The 20470-nt window shown below is 38.3% G+C and overlaps 1 protein-coding gene across 1 annotated transcript; it reads left to right on the forward strand.

Moving 5' to 3' along the window:
- Nucleotides 1-14: 14 nt before the first annotated feature.
- Nucleotides 15-20387, forward strand: sirt1 (sirtuin 1). The gene is made up of 9 exons (XM_067421214.1): nt 15-302; nt 1755-1871; nt 2462-2700; nt 2782-2934; nt 7941-8088; nt 8171-8250; nt 13063-13249; nt 16695-17483; nt 19693-20387. The coding sequence occupies exons 1-9, from the start codon at nt 59-61 to the stop codon at nt 19926-19928; spliced, it is 2193 nt and encodes a 730-aa protein (XP_067277315.1). The 5' UTR covers nt 15-58; the 3' UTR covers nt 19929-20387.
- The last annotated feature ends 83 nt before the right edge of the window (nt 20388-20470 follow it).

Genomic DNA, 20470 nt, shown 5'->3' on the forward strand with positions numbered 1-20470 from the left:
CATCATTACCGGAAGGTCCTCGCGCGCCCCTCCTCCGTTCACTCACTCCCTGGCGAAGATGGCGGACGGCGAAAATAAACGGGCCGAACCCGCCGACGCCGCTGAGCTGGATGAGCCGCTTCTGAAGAGGCCGAGACTCCGGGATCCACCCGGTGAGTCGGAGCACAGCGCTGCTAGCGGAACCGGACCGGCGGAGGCGGAACTGGCGCTGATGGACGAGACCCAACAGGCCTCACGGAACAACAACAACAACAAGCGCACCGAAACCGGACTGACCACCGAACCACAACCGGTGCTCTCCGGTACAGCGCTATTGATTTATTCTAATTATTGGCTATTTTAGGAGTTATTTTTATCACGCTTAATAAGATAACAAACCGGTTTACTGCTTGTTCACACGGTTTTACCCCGTTTTTACGTTTGTGGGATTTGAATGTATGATTATCTAATGTGTTACCCGTTATACTATATTTAATTTAATTATGTATTACATTTTATTTTGTTATTATTGATATATTATATAATTTCATCGTTTCTTAATAATTGTATTCATTGTTCACTAATTAAATACAATTTTTTAATGTATTAACATTTTTATTAATTCCTAATTTTATTGTTATTATTAAATGTGATTTATTTACTTAATCTGTTAGTTAATAATAATAATTATTATTACTACTATTAGCTGTCACTGCTTTGACGTCATGTCAACTCCATAAATATTTAAAAAAAATTACATTTATTTAATATTTACATGTTTTATTGAAATATATTTAGTCACTTTAATACCCTTCTTTTCTAAACTAATTGATATATTTGTATATAATGTCATTGTTTCTGATGTATCAGATATTTTATTTTATTATTATTAATTAATTATTCACTAATAAAATCTAATTATTATTGTTGTTATTTTTATTTATATATTATAATTTAAATAATTGTTATAGTTATTTATAAAATTACTTTTTTATTCCATAATTTATTGTTAATATTATAATTTACATGTGTTATATAAAATATATTTAGTAATGAAATGCCCTTCTTTTCTGGACTAGTTATATTTTAATATAATGTCTTTTTTTTTTCTTAATGAACATTTTATTTTATTATATTCATTAATTGTAAACCAATTAAATAAAATAATTATTATTATTATTCTTATTACAATAATACATTCAATACATATTAGATATTTTATTGTCATTATTTATATTTATACATATTTCTTTTAATTCAATATTTATTATTATTATATATTATTTACTTATTCAGTTAGTTAATTATTTATTATTTTTATTATTATTATTATTATTATTATTATTATTATTATCTGTCACTGCTTTGACATATCATGTCAACTCCATAAATATAATTTTTTTGCACATTTATTTACATGTTTCATTAAAATATATTTAGTCACTTTAATATAGCTGGACTAATTAGTTTAATAAACCAGCTGAAATGCTCTTCAGATTGATAAAGCAGCGTGCTGATGAATAAAACCGTAACCCCTGCACAGATTGATCATATTTTCATTGTTTATATTACTCATACTAGTATTGCATTACCTTGCTTATTTAAATAAATGTATTATGTATAAAGTAGGTTGTGATTAAATTTGAGTAAAACTATTAATTCAAGTCAAAGAAATGCACATAGTCTAGTGTAATTCAGTAAGGCCAGTTGTGTTTTTGTTGCTGTATATATAAATGGAGATGATTCTGAAATCATGTTTTGTGTGGTTCACACAGAGTTAATTGACGAAGGTGTCCATCCCAATGGCTTTTCGTCACCTGATCTTCTTCACGATGATGATGACTGCTCTTCTCGCGCCAGCTCCAGTGACTGGACGCCTCAACCACAGATCGGTAAGTTTAGTTAGTTTCATCCGTTCATTTGCATGTTGCAAGATGAACAACATTAACGGCAAGATGTGTGCAATTATACATATTTATTAAGAGTGTAACGGTACACAAAACTGACATTTCGGTACAGCAGGGAGAGGAAATGAAATACAAAATTGCTTCTTTTTTTTTATTAAACAGCGTTTTACTGAACAAATTATAACTAAAAGTTTCTTAAAGATAATGCTGTAAACTACATGGGGAGCTTCACATTTATAATATTAAAGTTTAACAGCAAAGCCCAAAATATTAGCCTAAGTTCAGTTGCTATTTATGTTTAGATATGATAATCAACACTCAAATAACACATTGTGTGCAAACGTAAACTTCACATCAGGCAGTTTTTGCATTAACTTCTAAATCTAATCATAAAATTGTCTTTACTCCATTGTTGAAATGTAATAATTTATACACAGAGTCTTGTCATTTTCATGACATTTATTTAAACACACATATACATATAGCCTAATGTAATGATTATATTATATAGGCAAATTCCACATCGGATTGCTCTGGAAATTTGTGTATTAAATGAAAGCATGTTTTTCTTTTAGGATCCTATCGGTTCATTCAGCAGCACATCATGAGAGGAACTGACCCGAGGGCCATTTTGAAAGACTTGCTTCCGGAAACGGTCCTTCCTCCGGATCTGGACGACATGACCCTGTGGCAGATCATCATCAACATCTCAGAACCGCCCAAAAGGAAAAAACGCAAAGACATCAACACGTTAGAGGACGTCGTGCGACTCCTGAATGAGAGAAAGAAGGTTCTGGTGCTCACCGGCGCCGGGGTGTGTTTTTGATTTCTGCTCTGAGACACTTCTCTGGATTTGCGTATGCTGAATACTCACGTGTTCCTCTTGTTTCCGCAGGTGTCCGTTTCGTGCGGGATTCCTGACTTTCGCTCTAGAGATGGCATATACGCCAGACTCGCTGTGGATTTTCCTGACCTTCCCGATCCTCAAGCCATGTTTGACATTGACTACTTTAGAAGAGATCCCAGGCCGTTTTTCAAATTTGCCAAGGTTTGATGCGCTGTCTTCTCATTTGCATTTCTGCCAAGAATGGAAAACATGCATTTGAAATAAGGCAAGACGCTACAGGCAAAAAAAAAATCTAAGGTCAATATTGTCTATTTTGCTTCCATAATGTGTCATCTTTCAGAATAGTGGAAAGAAAACATCCCAAAAAATGCACATTTAATCTATTTTTATCTGCACATATCTCTAATATGTCAGCAAAATTAACCTGGCTTTATCCAATGTTTAGAATTCTAATGTATGCAAATTAGTCCATATTTAATTGCACACTACCTCATTGGCATATTTAAATGTAATATTTCAGAAAACTTGTAATACAACTGTAGGGCCCTATGATTTCCGGTCCGGTATGAATCCAAAAGTCATAACTCAAAGCTCTTCACAGCAACCCGTCAAAATAAAAGTTTGGTTTAACTTGACAAATATATTTCTGTTGTACAGTAGAATTTAGCTATGTTTTAAAGTAATAATAATACTAACATATAATAATGATGATAAATTATTATTAATTTTATTTTTTTAAGGGAATAATCAAACATTTTCTACCATGTTTTAATTTTTAAAGTAAAGCTCTACTGTGTTGCACTTAAAAAAAAAAAAAAGTTTGTTTTAAAGGTGCACTATGTAGTATTTTTGCAGTAAAATATCCAAAACCCACTAGGCCAGTGTTATACATTTTGTTCAGTTGAGTACTTACAATATCCCAAATGTTTCCAACTATTTGTAAATTGTGTAAAAATTCGTTTTTTTACTAAAGACCAGGACGTGTCAGCATAGCATCTGAGGGAGTCGCCTGTCAATCGCGTCATATCTGCGTTACCCTCGGTTTCGGCTTTTATTTGGCAGGAGCGCTTTACTCTTAGCAGTGTGAACAAGTGAACGCACGGAGTAACGTCATAACATAATTTTAAACACACTTAAATTTATCTAATATGATAAACAGAGCTGCATTACCTGAAAATCATAACCGGAAGAGCGGATCAGTGCAGGCGCCCGGCGACTGTGTCCCGTCCCGTCATAATAAAAGTCCCGGTATTTGCGAGGCGGCTGTTTGTTTAACAATCGCTCCAGCGGCCGTGCTCAGGTCCGCAACACTCGGTCCTGCTCTGCTTTACACTACAGTAACGTTAATAACCGCATGCATGAACGTGATTTCTGCCCGAGTCCTATTTTCCAACGGCTGTGATGTGAAGACCACATGTCCCAAGATGCTGCGCTCACACTTTGCATCATCAAACTACGCCTTTGTTTTGAATAGGCGCCCTCCAGTGGACAGAAAGTTGCATAGTTCACCTTTAATTTTATATGATTAAAAGATAAATTAAATCAATGTTTTATGCCTTCATTTGACTGCCAGACGGAATTTCTGGGCGAATCTGATATAAATAAATAGAAATTAAAATAAATAAACTGTTTGGGGGAGGGGGGGGGGGTTAATTAAACTGTAGAATACAGAAAACACAGAATGTGTTTGTTTTTTAAAAACGAAATTTGAGAGAAAAATTAAGGGCCTTAAATATGTAATTGTTGTTAAACTTTTAATAAACTGTTAAACTACAACATTTCATTATTTTAATTAGAGGTGCAGTGTGTGGTATTTAAGAGGATGGTGTATAAAAACCTTACATAATGATGAACCGTTGTGTTTTATTACCTTAGAAATAGCTGTTTCTATCTACACACACACCCTTACAGTGAAGTCGCCGTCATGCTTCTACTCAATAGAGCGCTACTCACTCTCTGCTGTCTCAGACGACGACATTTTTGTCCTGTGAGGGCCACCGTACCTTTAAAAGGGTTGCAATTCCCAACCTCACTACTAGATGCCGCTAAAATTCACACACTGCACCTTATTAGACATGCTTTTTGATTACTAAAATTTAAGTACAAAAGAAAATGTACTTTATCATATGTAACGATATACAGTACTGTGCAAAAGTCTTGGGCACGTTAGTATTTTCACCCCCCAAAAGTGTTTTTAAGCCAGTTATTTATTTATTTTGCAATAGTGTGTCAGTAGGTAATATCAGTTTACGTTAGGCCTGCACGATATTGGAAAAAAAATTACATTGCGATTTTTTTTTTCCCCAATGATATATATTGCGATATTGAGAGCCATCAATCCAGGCTAAAGTCAATAATTACCATTCCGTGATATTAATAATTTCTCTAATAAGCAAGCTTCATTACAAGTGACAAAAAGAAATGTTGGAAAATATGTGTAAACATGAAACTAAACCTCCAGTAGGTGGCAGCAGGTGACCGTCTTAATGAGTGAGTCACTGAGTTGTTCATTCAAACGATTCATTCGAACGCTGAATCGTTCACACTTGTTGCTATGAGTGAGACGTGTTACGGGTCTGCTATGAACGACTTTCACTGCTGAAATAGAACAAAAACACTAAATATTGCATCTAAAATGTAAGTGACTAAGTGATTGTTAATTAGTTGTTTATGGAGCTGTCATATGAAATCAGTGTCATTTTCAGTCGTGATGGTATTCAGGAAAACGCTCTAGTGTTGTGATTTCTCCTCGAGAGGCTGCACGAGCGTGAACAGCGCGACCTTATTATCATCAGTTCATTATATATTATCCACTATCGATCGCCACTTACACTAAATAAATGCACAAACATTTTTGCATTTTGGTGATTCACTAGTTATTTTTTGTTTTAATCAGGCTCTTGTCCGTCAGTCAAGTAAAATTATCTTTCACTTGTCCCTTCAAAACACCCACATGTCCCGGACAAGCGTTAATGTCGAGCCCTGCTTTGTATTCGTCGTAAAGATCTTTGTGGTGCCGTTTTAAGTGATCAGACAAATTGGTGGTGTTTTCTTGTTTAGTGGCCACAAGACACTCCATGCAAAGTACCTCTTTTTGTTCAACATCCTCCTTTATGTAGCCAAAATAGCCCCAAAAAGATGATTTCTGGTACGAACCTTTTTCCCCCCCTTCTTTCCTCTTTCCTTTTCGTCGCGCATTTTAGCAGTGAATGTTTGGCCGTGAGCGGTAAGCAGCGGCACAGCGAACCAATCACTGTGCAGGCATGAGGAACGTGCATGTCACTCCAGCAACAAACTCGTGTGTGCTTCCTTAATACACCATGGGCTACTACCATAGACCATAAAAAATACTACTACCCTTCACATCGCATGTTCCGGCAATGCGACTATCGCACACGCACACATCGCGATGTCGATGTTAAAACAGAATATCGTTCAGCCCTAGTTTACATTTTCAAACATTTATTTAGCCATCAATTGTAGTAATCCATTCCAGTGAGATGTGTGTATGCAGGAGTCTGACAACATCTGATTGATCCACACGGAGATCTGATCTCACCATCATCGAGTCCGTCTGGGATTACATGAAGAAACTCAGACAAAATCCACAAGAACTGAGACAACATCTCTGAGACGCTTGAAGAAACCCTCCTGCAAAGCTCCCTGATAAACTATGAACAAGTGTATCAGGACAAAAGCTGTTTAAAACGCAAAGGGTGCTCACACCAAACACTAATTGGATTTAGTTATTAGGAGTTCCTTGATAAAAATCTAAATCTATTTATGACATTTGTGGTGTGACAGGCAGCGGGGCGAGGGACCACGAGAGCGGGCCGGTGATTAATGTTGACGAGTGCCAGCTGCGTGGCACACCGGTCTCGTCTCGCGGCCATGTGACGGGAGCATAAAAGGAGGAGCAAGGGCTGCGGAAGACGAGAGGACCAGGTCTGGAGTTTTTTTTTTTTTTTTTTTTTTTTACGTTCAAACACTTTTTATTCAAAATAAATAAACAAAACGAAAGTAAAACCGCGGGCAGCCCCTCACGGACGACTGCCCGCAAATACACAAAATAAAACGTGGGCAGCCCCTCACGGACGACTGCCCACACACACATAAACAAAACTAAACATAAAGTCCAGGCCTGGTCCTCTCTCGTCTTCCGCAGCCCTTGCTCCTCCTTTTATGCTCCCGTCACATGGCCGCGAGACGAGACCGGTGTGCCACGCAGCTGGCACTCGTCAACATTAATCACCGGCCCGCTCTCGCGGTCCCTCGCCCCGCTGCCTGTCACACCACAACATTATTTTTGAAAGCATTCTCACTTTACAGCATTTTAAAACAAGTGTCTAAAACTGTTGACAGTACTGGAGCTTTGCAGGAGGGTTTCTTCAAGCGTCTCAGAGATGTTGTCTCAGTTCTTGTGGATTTTGTCTGAGTTTCTTCATGTAATCCCAGACGGACTCGATGATGGTGAGATCAGATCTCCATGTGTTTAAACAGATGTTGTCAGACTCCTGCATACACAAATCTCACTGGAATGGATTACTACAATTAATGGCTAAATAAATGTTTGAAAATGTAAACTGATATTACCTACTGACACACTATTGCAAAATATATAAATAAATGGCTTAAAAACATTTTTGGGGGGTGAAAATACTAACGTGCCTAAAACTTTTGCACAGTAGTGTATATAATTTTGATTCCACATTTTTTTTCATTTAGGTTTCATAGGGCTCTACAACCATCTTAATGTACACACAGCAAAAAATGTTTTTCTTACTTAGTGTTTTTGTCTTGTTTCTAGTCCAAACATCTAAAAATTCTTAAAACAGGAAGTATTTACTAGACAAGCAAAAGTAATTGTCTTGTTTTGGGAAAAAATAACTCAAAATGAAGAGAGTTTTTGCTTAAAATATGCTAATAATCTAACAAGATTATTTTACTTACCCTACTGGCATATTAGTTTGCATATCTTAAGCAAAAACTCTCTTCATTTTGAGTTATTTTTTCCCAAAACAAGACAATTACTTTTGCTTGTCTAGTAAATACTTCCTGTTTTAAGAATTTTAAAAGACAAAAATACTAAGTAAGAAAAGCATTTTTTGCAGAGGATGATAAGCATAGGGATATCCATCCTATCATTCTCCTGCAATGTCTTGCCATGGTGATTAAAAAACATTATCCCCTGTTCTGTCATACTTTAGGAAATCTACCCAGGGCAGTTCCAGCCGTCTCCGTGTCACAGGTTTATATCAATGCTCGATAAGAAGGGGCGGTTACTGAGGAACTACACCCAGAACATTGACACACTGGAGCAGGCCGCTGGAATACAGAAGATCATTCAGTGTCACGGTATACATCTGCTGGCATAATTCATTATTCTGTCGTTATCTAGACTATGTATTTATCTTTTGTCTTTTACTGTTCGTTTCAGGTTCTTTTGCGACTGCTTCCTGTCTTGTCTGTAAACATAAGGTTGACTGCGAGGCTGTAAGGGAGGATATATTCAACCAGGTACGTTTGAGTGTCTAAATTTAAAGTGTCCTGATGTTTTTTGGCATCTCCTACAACAGAGTTTACTCGCATCCAAGGCCAAAAAACATTTAATTCTCTCATAATATCCACTGCTAGCCTGGATGCCAGCCGAACTTAGCCCCGCCCATAACATTTTTAGGTCGGGCAGTTCGGTCTGGACTCGCTCCATAGAGGAGTAATTATCCCCGAACAGAAACTGTTCGGACCAATGAGATCATCAGGGCGGGCTTTAGACGACGACGGACAGATGATCAACAATAACGTAATCATCACGTCATCAAAGGGGCTTGGTTTTTTTACAACACCGGCAAAGCGCGTGCAGACAGGGTTGCCAAATTTTTACAAAAAACCCCGCCAACTACTAGCCCTAAACAACAGCTCTTTGGGGGGGTTCTTTGGGGAAAAAATGGCGTTTGGGGGGTAAAATGTGATTTTTGGCAAGGTTGCCTGCTAAAATTATATCACATAATAGTCGCTTCAACCCGACGACATAGAAAACAATCCGCGGAAAAAATGCGGACTTGGCAACACAGTGCAGTTGAGCTCTGTTGACATTTGACAATGTGTCGCTTCGTTGGTCTGATTGGTTGTAGATCTATCCAATTGAGGTCTTTCCTGGTTTGTTTGAAACACGCCCCATAATCACAGCCCAATGGAGCATCAGACTCATATTCTGACTAGAGCTGAGTATGAACACGTCAGGCTAATCCACTGCTAAATCAGTTCTCAAATGTTGCGTCCCAATTCGCCTACTTATACTACGTCCTAAAAGAATGTACTCTTTTTGTGAGGAAAAAGTACATACTTTTGAGTGTGTAGCAGAAAAGTATGCAACATACTACTTCGTCGTCTTTAATGGACTCTGTCGCTTAGTTACGAGCATCTCGTCACCGTTTAACTGCCCTGTCAATCATCACACAGTTAAAATTCCCCACATTTAGTTTAATCTCCTACCGTATCGGAGAGAAATGAAGCCGCTCGTTGATCTGCCATGTGTGTGTCTTTAATGCAGAGACTCTCATGTGTTTGCAGTTTAAATATAATGATGCATTAAAAAGTTAACGGCCAAACGTTCTTTACAAAAGTTTGCAATGCTGCTGCGGATGAAATATAATGTGGAAAACACTGAATAAATATCTTTTCGTCAGGTTAAATACTGATAAATGATCACTCAAACCTTTATCTAAACCTCTCTACTTAGCTGTCTGACTCGCACATCCGTCATGTTTGTAGTTTTTTAACACTTTTTTTTTTTTTAATCCACGTTTGTAGTTCTAATCAAATCCTCGTCCAACTCGCAATGGGTTGTGGGTAATATCAGCTGTTAGAGTGTGCATCGATCCGCACTTCGAATTCTGACCGGAAATATTAGACCATCCAGGTATCTTTGAAATACTCTTTTCAGTATACTACGATTTGGGACATACTAATTCTATTTTCGAATACTAATTAGTATGGATAGTATGCGAATTGGGATGCAGGGAAAGAGTCTGAAAACGGTTAATTAGAAGATTCAGTCTCTCTAAACCCCGCCTTTCTGAGAGCTGCTCTGCTCTGATTGGCCAGACGGCCCAGTCGTTTGTGATTGGTCAACCGGTTGCATGTAGGAAACCAAACACTCATTAGCATACGACCCTCTACAATGCAAGTAAATCCATGGCATATGTGACTAAATCTTCACTATGGGTAGCAAATATGCATTCATCACACATTGTTACCAAGTTTAGATACTGACCACTGCAGACCGGGAACAGCCCACAAGAGCTGCAGTTTTGGAGATGCTCTGACCCAGTCGTCTAGCCGTCACAATCTGGCCCTTGTCAAACTCACTCAAATCCTTATGCTTGCCCATTTTTCCTGCTTCTAACACATCAACTTTGAGGACTAAATGTTCACTTGCTGCCTAATATATCCCACCCACTAACAGGAGCCGCGATGAAGAGATCATCAGTGTTATTCACTTCACCTAAATTTATTATATATATATATATATATATATATATATATATACAGTCTTGTTCAAAATAATAGCAGTACAATGTGACTAACCAGAATAATCAAGGTTTTTAGTATATTTTTTATTGCTACGTGGCAAACAAGTTACCAGTAGGTTCAGTAGATTCTCAGAAAACAAACAAGACCCAGCATTCATGATATGCACGCTCTTAAGGCTGTGCAATTGGGCAATTAGTTGAAAGGGGTGTGTTCAAAAAAATAGCAGTGTCTACCTTTGACTGTACAAACTCAAAACTATTTTGTACAAACATTTTTTTTTCTGGGATTTATCAATCCTGTGAATCACTAAACTAATAATTAGTTGTATGACCACAGTTTTTTTAAAACTGCTTGACATCTGTGTGGCATGGAGTCAACCAACTTGTGGCACCTCTCAGCTGTTATTCCACTCCATGATTCTTTAACAACATTCCACAATTCATTCACATTTCTTGGTTTTGCTTCAGAAACAGCATTTTTGATATCACCCCACAAGTTTTCAATTGGATTAAGGTCTGGAGATTGGGCTGGCCACTCCATAACATTAATTTTGTTGGTTTGGAACCAAGACTTTGCCCGTTTACTAGTGTGTTTTGGGTCATTGTCTTGTTGAAACAACCGTTTCAAGGGCATGTCCTCTTCAGCATAGGGCAACATGACCTCTTCAAGTATTTTAACATATGCAAACTGATCCATGATCCCTGGTATGCGATAAATAGGCCCAACACCATAGTAGGAGAAACATGCCCATATCATGATGCTTGCACCTCCATGCTTCACTGTCTTCACTGTGTACTGTGGCTTGAATTCAGAGTTTGGGGGTCGTCTCACAAACTGCCTGTGGCCCTTGGACCCAAAAAGAACAATTTTACTCTCATCAGTCCACAAAATGTTCCTCCATTTCTCTTTAGGCCAGTTGATGTGTTCTTTGGCAAATTGTAACCTCTTCTGCACATGCCTTTTTTTTAACAGAGGGACTTTGCGGGGGATTCTTGAAAATAGATTAGCTTCACACAGACGTCTTCTAACTGTCACAGTACTTACAGGTAACTCCAGACTGTCTTTGATCATCCTGGAGGTGATCATTGGCTGAGCCTTTGCCATTCTGGTTATTCTTCTATCCATTTTGATGGTTGTCTTCCGTTTTCTTCCACGTCTCTCTGGTTTTGCTCTCCATTTTAAGGCATTGGAGATCATTTTAGCTGAACAGCCTATCATTTTTTGCACCTCTTTATAGGTTTTCCCCTCTCTAATCAACTTTTTAATCAAAGTACGCTGTTCTTCTGAACAATGTATTGAACGACCCATTTCCTCAGCTTTCAAATGCATGTTCAACAAGTGTTGGCTTCATCCTTAAATAGGGGCCACCTGATTCACACCTGTTTCTTCACAAAATTGATGACCTCAGTGATTGAATGCCACACTGCTATTTTTTTGAACACACCCCTTTCAACTAATTCAACTAATTGCCCAATTGCACAGCCTTAAGAGCGTGCATATCATGAATGCTGGGTCTCATTTGTTTTCTGAGAATCTACTGAACCTACTGGTAACTTGTTTGCCACGTAGCAACAAAAAATATACTAAAAACCTTGATTATTCTGGTTAGTCACATTGTACTGCTATTATTTTGAACAAGACTGTATAATATTAAAAAGAGAGTAAGTCTAGCGAATACACTAAAACATTTACTAGCCAATGGTGATCTGAATTTCAGCTCTTTCTGAGTACTTGATACACAGTGATCCGAACAGTAACAAAGTCGTCGTTTTTTTCTGTATCAACTTCATCTTTTTGAAGTGCATGAATAGTGGATTCGCAAATCGCAACGCTGAAAAAATAGACAAGAACAACACGAACCTAAACTATTCCAGTCTCAGCTACAACTTGCAGTGTTTGAGGGCGGGGCAAAGCAGACATCGTTCACGGGCAACCAATGAAAACGATAGGCTGGCATTATGCACATTTGTTTAACTAGGAATGTAACCGGAAGTGTGACTGGAATTACTGACGACTGGTTTCAGCAGTTAAAGGGTTACTTCACCGCTTTTTCATATTAAACTGTTATTCCCTTAACTAAAACGAGTTGATACATCCCTCTCTCGTCTCAGTGCGTTCACTTAATCACTCTGACGCGCGGTGATGATCTGATAGCATTTAGCTTAGCCCACTAAGCCCAGTTCATTCACTATGGTACCAAACAGAGATCAAGTTAGAAGTACCAAACACCTCCACGTTTCCCCTATTTAAATACAGTTACACGAATAGTTGAACGATCAAGGATGGTGACAAAATAAAACATGGTAGTTCTCTAATCGGATTAAAAAGGAGAACTATAATGTATGGCGGATTAGCACTTCTGAGAGTACTTCGGCTCGGCGCAGTAAAAAGTCCCGGCCGAAACATCTTTCCTCACATCTCCCCCTCACTCTCTCATTTCTGTCAATAGGAAGATGTGAGGGAAGATGTTTCGGCCGGGACTTTTTACTTCGCCGAGCAAAAACATGCCTTTTAAAGTTTTAATATTAATTCTACTATTGTATTATGTATAATTGTTCCACAGTCTATACACCGTATTTAGTTCAATAACATGTGAAGTAACTGTAATTAAATTACACAAAAACTAAGAGTAATCCCTTACTTTAATTTTTCAAGGGAAAGTAATTAAATTACAGTAACTAATTACTTAGTAACTAGTTACACCCAACACTGCTTTCAAGTGTGTCTCAAACTTTGGAGCCTTTTTACATTGGACGTATTTTACATCAACTGTAAACTGTGTTTTTTCTGTGTCAGGTTGTTCCTCACTGTCCGAGGTGTCCGTCGGATGTCCCGTACGCCATCATGAAACCAGACATCGTCTTCTTTGGCGAGAACCTTCCAGAGTTTTTCCACAGAGCCATGAAGCAGGATAAAGACGAGGTGGACCTTCTCATTGTGATCGGCTCCTCGCTGAAAGTGCGGCCAGTGGCTCTTATACCCAGTACGTTCCATCTCTTGCTTTTTTTCTTTGATTTTCTGTGTCTGCAATAATTTGGGTTCCATTCAAAAGTGAAAAATAAAAGCTTTTTTGGAGGTTTTCTGTTCATATAGCATAGTATTACCATGATTTTATCTTTAATAAAGTCAAGTCAACTATATTTATATAGCGCTTTTTACAATGCCGATTGTTTCAAAGCAGCTTCACAGTGTTAAACAGGACAATACTGCAACAGAATTTGATTTGGCTGTACAGTCGTTCTGGAGAAAACTGTGATGTCATCAGCTCATTTCAATTTATCATATAGCGACAATGCAGGCAGATCTGTGATATAGTTGATGTAGTTAATTTAGTTTAGTAATTACATTTATTTGTATATTTAGTTGAAATTTTAGTGTCCCCAGCTGAGCAAGGCGACCAAAGGAACCAAAACCTTAAAATAAAAAAAAGGAAAAATAAACCTTTGGAGAAACCAGACTCAGTCGGGGTGCCAGTTCTCCTCTGGCCTATTAACACACCGTGTATGATTATTATTCTGGCAACCTTACAGCTCAAATCATATTAGATCGGAATATTCAACATTTCTTGGTATCACGCAAGAGATATGGTTTATTGAGGATGGGGCGTCGATTACACAAGAATATGAATATTTCAAAGATTGGAGTTATTGCGCTGGAGACGGGTTTATTGAGGATGACCTGCCAGTGAGGCAAATTCAGAAGAGACACCAATTGACACGGCTCAGCAGACACTCCAGGATGTGTTGGTCATGTCCAGACGCAGGTCCACCATCCGATCTGGAAATGTCCCGGATCCGGCTGACTGCAGTAAACCTCGGGATAAACAGAGAGACTAACATTAGCGTAGATGCCACTCTTTTTATGATGAACGAGTACATCAGGTGTTATGGGAAGTGTTCCCGTTTCCGGCTGACCTAGTTATTGCAGCCTAACTATCAGTCAATTGATTTGAATAATGAAAGTTAAAAATGTTCTATGTGTATGCCATAGTAAAGAGATGCGATTTTAGTCTAGATATAAACTGACAGAGTGTGTCTGCCTCCCGAGCAATGCTAGGAAGACTATTCCAGAGTTTAGGAGCTAAGTAGGAAAAGGATCGTCTGCATGCAGTTGATTTAGATATTCTAGGTATTATCAACTGGCCAGAGTTTTGAGACCGCAATAGACGTGATGGAGTATAATGTGTTATAATCAGTAGGCCTGTCACGATAACTAATTTTTGTTTTGCGATATATCGTCCCAGAAATAATTGTGATAAACGATATTATTGTCATTTTAAGACTATTTTATGCCACTGAATATACAATCCTAATATAACAGTATAATAATGCAGGTAGACCTACGCACTTTCAAATGACAACCTATTAATTCTTTAGATCATGGAAATTAAGGGTAAGAATTAGGGGTGTAACGATTCGTTTTAACAACGGTTCGATTCGTATCACGATTTGAGGTTGTTGATACGATTCAAGGACGACATTGGTTCATTTAGAACGATACGATCCGAAGCTATTCAGTGACTTGAAATCGATTCAGTAACTTTTTAGGCAAAAATTGTAATCAGTGTGACTGAAATAAATACGTGCAGGTGAGGTTTCCTAGATTCCTGTTGTTTCTTTTAAGGGTATCAGGTATCAATTAATTATGGATATAAAACAAGTAAACAATTAATGGCAAATGTGTTCACATTTTATTTGAATAAAGTGCAACTAACAGTTTAGGTTGAATTAACAGGAAGTTAACCTTTTCTGCTCTCATTTTCAATAAAACTACAGTAAGTGCAACTAACATACTATTACTGCCACTTCTGCTCGTTTTCAAAATAAAACAATTACAATATTAATATCAAAAATAAAGTGAAACTAACATCTCTTCAGATTTAATTAACAGTAGGTTTACCTGCTACTTTTGCTGTTGTTTTTTCAACATAAAAATAATACGAATATTAAGTTTAAAAATAAAGAGCAACCAACATCTCTTCAGGTTGAATAAGCAGTTGCTAAACCTGCTACTACTACAAACATCGAGCGACTTTAAGAACATCTCCGTCTTTTCTAAAGCCAAAGTGTTCGCACACACTGGACCGCTATGGTGGCTTGATCATTTCTCGCTCGTTGGCTTCTGTTCTATCATCCGCTGTCATGACAAATCCAGTCCGCGATATGTTTTGTTTTCTTTGCGCTGGTGCTGGCACCCGATGGCTGACGTCACATATAGGCAGACTGAGTAACGTTTAACGCCTTTATCATTGAAAGTGCTAAGAAAAAACATCTATATAAAGTCTGACGTGCTTAAATCAAATGCGTTATTTCCTATTATCGATACAATCGATTGATTACCTTTTAAAGCGATATTAGATCGATATATGTCGTCCGGAAGGCCAACTTACCGAGCACAGATTGATGTAGTTGGATCATAGGATTATAAATCGATACATCGATGTAGTAGATAAATTGTTTCACCCCTAGTAAAAATATATTATCCTAAATAAAAAAAATTGAATGAATAGTAAATAAACATTTTACCTTATGAAGCGGCTTTGACCCTCCTTTATTCTGCGGGGACATTTATTTGTTCACCGGAACCCATTTGGGCTTATTCTTCCAAACTGGAAAACACGTACGCCTCAAATGGCGCCTGTTTTTCACCTGTTGATAACCGCCTGCACACACACGTTCACCTCCGTCACGGAAAACATACATGACAGCACCAACAAAGTAAAATGGTGACATTCATTATCATGTAAACAAACACAAGGGGCGGTATATTGCATCACAAAGAAATATTAAGGTCAAGCTCATATATTGTGCGAGATATTGATATACTGATTATTCCGACAGGCCTAATAATGAGTATTAGCCTGACAAGCCAGACCCACATCAAGAGGTTTGGTCTGGAAACTCACCATTGACGGCTCAATCCGAGGGGCGGATAAACGGCTGTCTGTCAAACTCCCTCTGCACGCGATAGGATAGCGCTAAAAACAACCAGAGCAGCGAAGGTGAAGCGGAGCTCGTTGATTAAACTTTTGCCGTATCTGGTCGGCAAAACTCAGAACACATCTTCCCTTTTTAAGAATGACTTCAGTGCCGTTCTTTGTTCTTTTCTCAGAGAAAAGCTTAACTCAAGTCTTCCAGAGTCGCGGTCAAAGCTGATTCGAAAGACCGCCGTTCGCCAGTTTCTGTGTTTACTAGACAACAGAAGCACGCAAACGCAACTCGGCTGTCATTATATTAAGCCCCGCCCACCGACTCTATACACGATGTGATTGGCCCGACCAGAGTTTGGTTTTTCCAGCTCAGAAGGGTATTGAGAGTTACCAGACGACATTCGCGGCAGATTAGATTTGCTGCTGCTAGGGTGCATCTAGATTTCTAGGCTAAATGAGTATATAAGTGACATGAGGTTTGTTTTCTCTCTCTCTGCAGGCTCTATACCTCATGACGTGCCTCAAGTCCTGATAAACCGCGAGCCGCTGCCTCACCTGAACTTCGACGTGGAGCTGCTTGGAGACTGTGACGTTATCGTGAATGAACTTTGCCATCGCCTGGGTGGCGACTTTGAGAATCTGTGCTACGACTCGTCACGTCTCAGCGAAATCACAGAGAAACCTGCCGCCCCGTCTGCTGAGAGCACGGACCCCGCTCCGGCCCTCACACACACGTCAGATCTCGCTCCGGCCCTCACACACACGTCAGATCTCGCTCCGGCCCTCACACAAATGTCAGATCTCGCTCCGGCCCTCACACACACGTCATCAGATCTCGCTCCGGCCCTCACACACACGTCAGATCTCGCTCCGACCCTCACACAAATGTCAGATCTCGCTCCGGCCCTCACACACACGTCATCAGATCTCGCTCCGGCCCTCACACACACGTCAGATCTCGCTCCGACCCTCACACACACGTCAGAGGACGTGCGAATCACTGATGCTCAGAATTCTCCCAAACGGGAGGAGGAGGAGAGGGCGCCTTCTCCAGCAGGCAGTCGAACAAGCCCTCGTCCAGAGCCGTTACCGGAAACTAAGACGGACGAGTTGGACTCAAAAGAGTGTTCCCCGAGTCCCTGTAGGACCGCAGCAGAAGCACCGGACGCTGCGGACGACACACGCTGCAGTAAGGACGAGGAGACACCCGATCGGCACCGTGTTGATATGAGGCGGCGCCGCTGGAGGAGCCGATTCTGTCAGAGTCCAATCAGCAAAAGACTCGGAGGTAAAATCTTTTTTTCTTTTTTTGTGTAAGTTTAGTGGTGCATATGGAAGCCCATTTCCACCACTAAATAAAAAAATAAAGACTAATTGTTTTTGACTTTACCGCACAATTCTGACTTTCTTTCTCACAATTGCGAGTTATAAAGTCAGAATTGTGACTAACTCACGCAGTTGCGACTATATCTAAGAATTCTGTCTAATAACTCGCAATTGTGAGAGAAAAAGTCGCAATTACACTTTTTATTTTTTATTTAGTGGCGGAAACGGGCTTTCATAGGTGCTAATTACAAAAAAGTCTTTAAAACATTTTATCAAAAATTAATAATCTAATTTTGATTTACTTTACAATTTTACCTCTTAGAGATTTTATTATAAATGTTACATTTTTGTATTTATATTATGTTATGCTTTTTATTATAAACATTGTTTTTAAATTATTTTATTTGTATTCATTGTATTAATATAATTGTATTATTACAGTATATTTTAAATGTATGTATTACTTAGATATCATTGTTTATATTATAAATGTTAATTATTACATTATTTTTGTATTTATTACATTATATTGCTTTTATTATTATTATTATTATTATATTTTTTATTTGTTTATACAGAAATGGATCGATGGATTTTTTATTATATTATTTGTATTATATATCATCCATATAGCCATGCATCCATTTCCATCCATATATCCATATCCATCCATATATCCATCCATATATCCATATCCATCCATATCCCTCCATATATCCATATCCATGCATATATCCATATCCATCCATCCATCCATATCCATCCATATATCTATATTCATCCATATCCATCCATATATCTATATTCATCCATATCCATCCATATTAATCCATATCCATCCATATATCTATAACCATCCATATCCATCCATATATCCATATATCCATATCCATCCATATCCATCTATATATCCATATCCATCCATATCCATCCATATATCCATATATCCATATCCATCCATATCCATCTATATATCCATATCCATCCATATTCATCCATATCCATCCATATATCCATATCATACATATATCCATCCATCCATCCATCCATATATCCATGCATCCATATATCCATATATCCATCCATCCATCCATCCATCCATATATCCATGCATCCATATATCCATATATCCATCCATATATCCATATATCCATATCCATCCATATATCCATCCATCCATATCCATCCATATATCCATGCATCCATATATCCATCCATCCATCCATCCATATATCCATATATCCATCCATATATCCATATATCCATATCCATCCATATATCCATCCATCCATATATCCATATCCATCCATATCCATCCATATATCCATGCATCCATATATCCATCCATCCATCCATCCATATATCCATATATCCATCCATATATCCATATCCATCCATATATCCATCCATCCATCCATCCATCCATATATCCATATATCCATCCATATATCCATATATCCATATCCATCCATATATCCATGCATCCATATCCATCCATATATCCATCCATCCATATATCCATATATCCATCCATATATCCATATCCATCCATATATCCATCCATCCATATATCCATATATCCATCCATACATCCATATATCCATCCATACATCCATATATCCATCCATACATCCATGTATCCATCCATACATCCATATATCCATCCATCCATATATCCATATATCCATCCATACATCCATATATCCATCCATCCATATATCCATATATCCATCCATCCATATATCCATATCCATCCATATATCCATGCATCCATATCCATCCATATATCCATATCCATCCATATCCATCCATATCCATCCATATATCCATATCCATATCCATCCATATATCCATATCCATCCATATATCCATATCCATCCATATCCATCCATATCCATCCATCATATATCATCTACGCATCCATATATCCATCCACTCATATGTCCATCCATCCATATATCCATGCATCATCATATAATCATCCAGCCATCCATATAACTATCATCCATCCATCTCGTTTGGCTTGAGCGCTCTATTAAAAAATAATTTGTCTAATATAAAGTAACATTTCATCTAAAATGTGCTTAAGATATGCATTATTTTTGTAAAGTTTCGTGTTTTTAAACGCTCATTGTGTCCATGATGTAATTGGCTCTGCTTCTGTTTTGCAGCCTCTCAGTATTTATTTCAATTGCCGAACCGCTACATTTTCCACGGGGCCGAGGTTTACTCCAGTTCAGAAGACGAGACGTCCAGTTCCTGCGGCAGCGACAGTGACGGCTCTCGCTGCAGCGCGGACGCTTACGACAACGAGGACAGCGACGCGGAGGAAGACGCAGAGACAGTGCAAGACAGTGAACACACACGCCTTCAAACAGACTGCACAGCAGACACACACCACCTCTAAAACCGGCACCAGCTGCGCTTCATGTGCTCGCATCTATTTTTATATATTTTTGTATTTCCCTCCCTCCTGTTATGTCTTCTAACGCATGCAACATCTCTCTCGTTTGGCTTATAAACCTTTCTTTTGTTTGTATTTTTGCATTTTTAGATGTAAAATACATGTTTGATTCCGGTGAATGTTTCTGCCTGAGTTGACCTTGCTATGTAATTGCTTGGGATAAAAAAAGGGAATGATTTTCAAACCAAAGATCACTTTTTCTGTATAGTTTGCCTTTTGTCACTGAATATACAAGTTCCTTGTTGGATCTGGTCACTGTTCATGTCCAGCACACATTTGCCAGCTGTGGTCCGTCTACTGTTGAAGACTTTTATACCCAGTGAAGTTTGATGGGCATCAAACACGTTTGCCATTAGTTTTCAGTTCTTAAACATAGAGAAATAAATTATTTACATGCTTTCACACTCTTGTAATTCCTCTCCTTAAGCACTTAATCAGTTTTGGTTAGACATGTTTATGGATTAAAGTGCCATTGTTGCTCTCGT

This window comes from Pseudorasbora parva, chromosome 17 (assembly GCF_024679245.1).
Source record: "Pseudorasbora parva isolate DD20220531a chromosome 17, ASM2467924v1, whole genome shotgun sequence".
In the NCBI taxonomy this organism is placed as follows: Eukaryota; Metazoa; Chordata; class Actinopteri; order Cypriniformes; family Gobionidae; genus Pseudorasbora; species Pseudorasbora parva.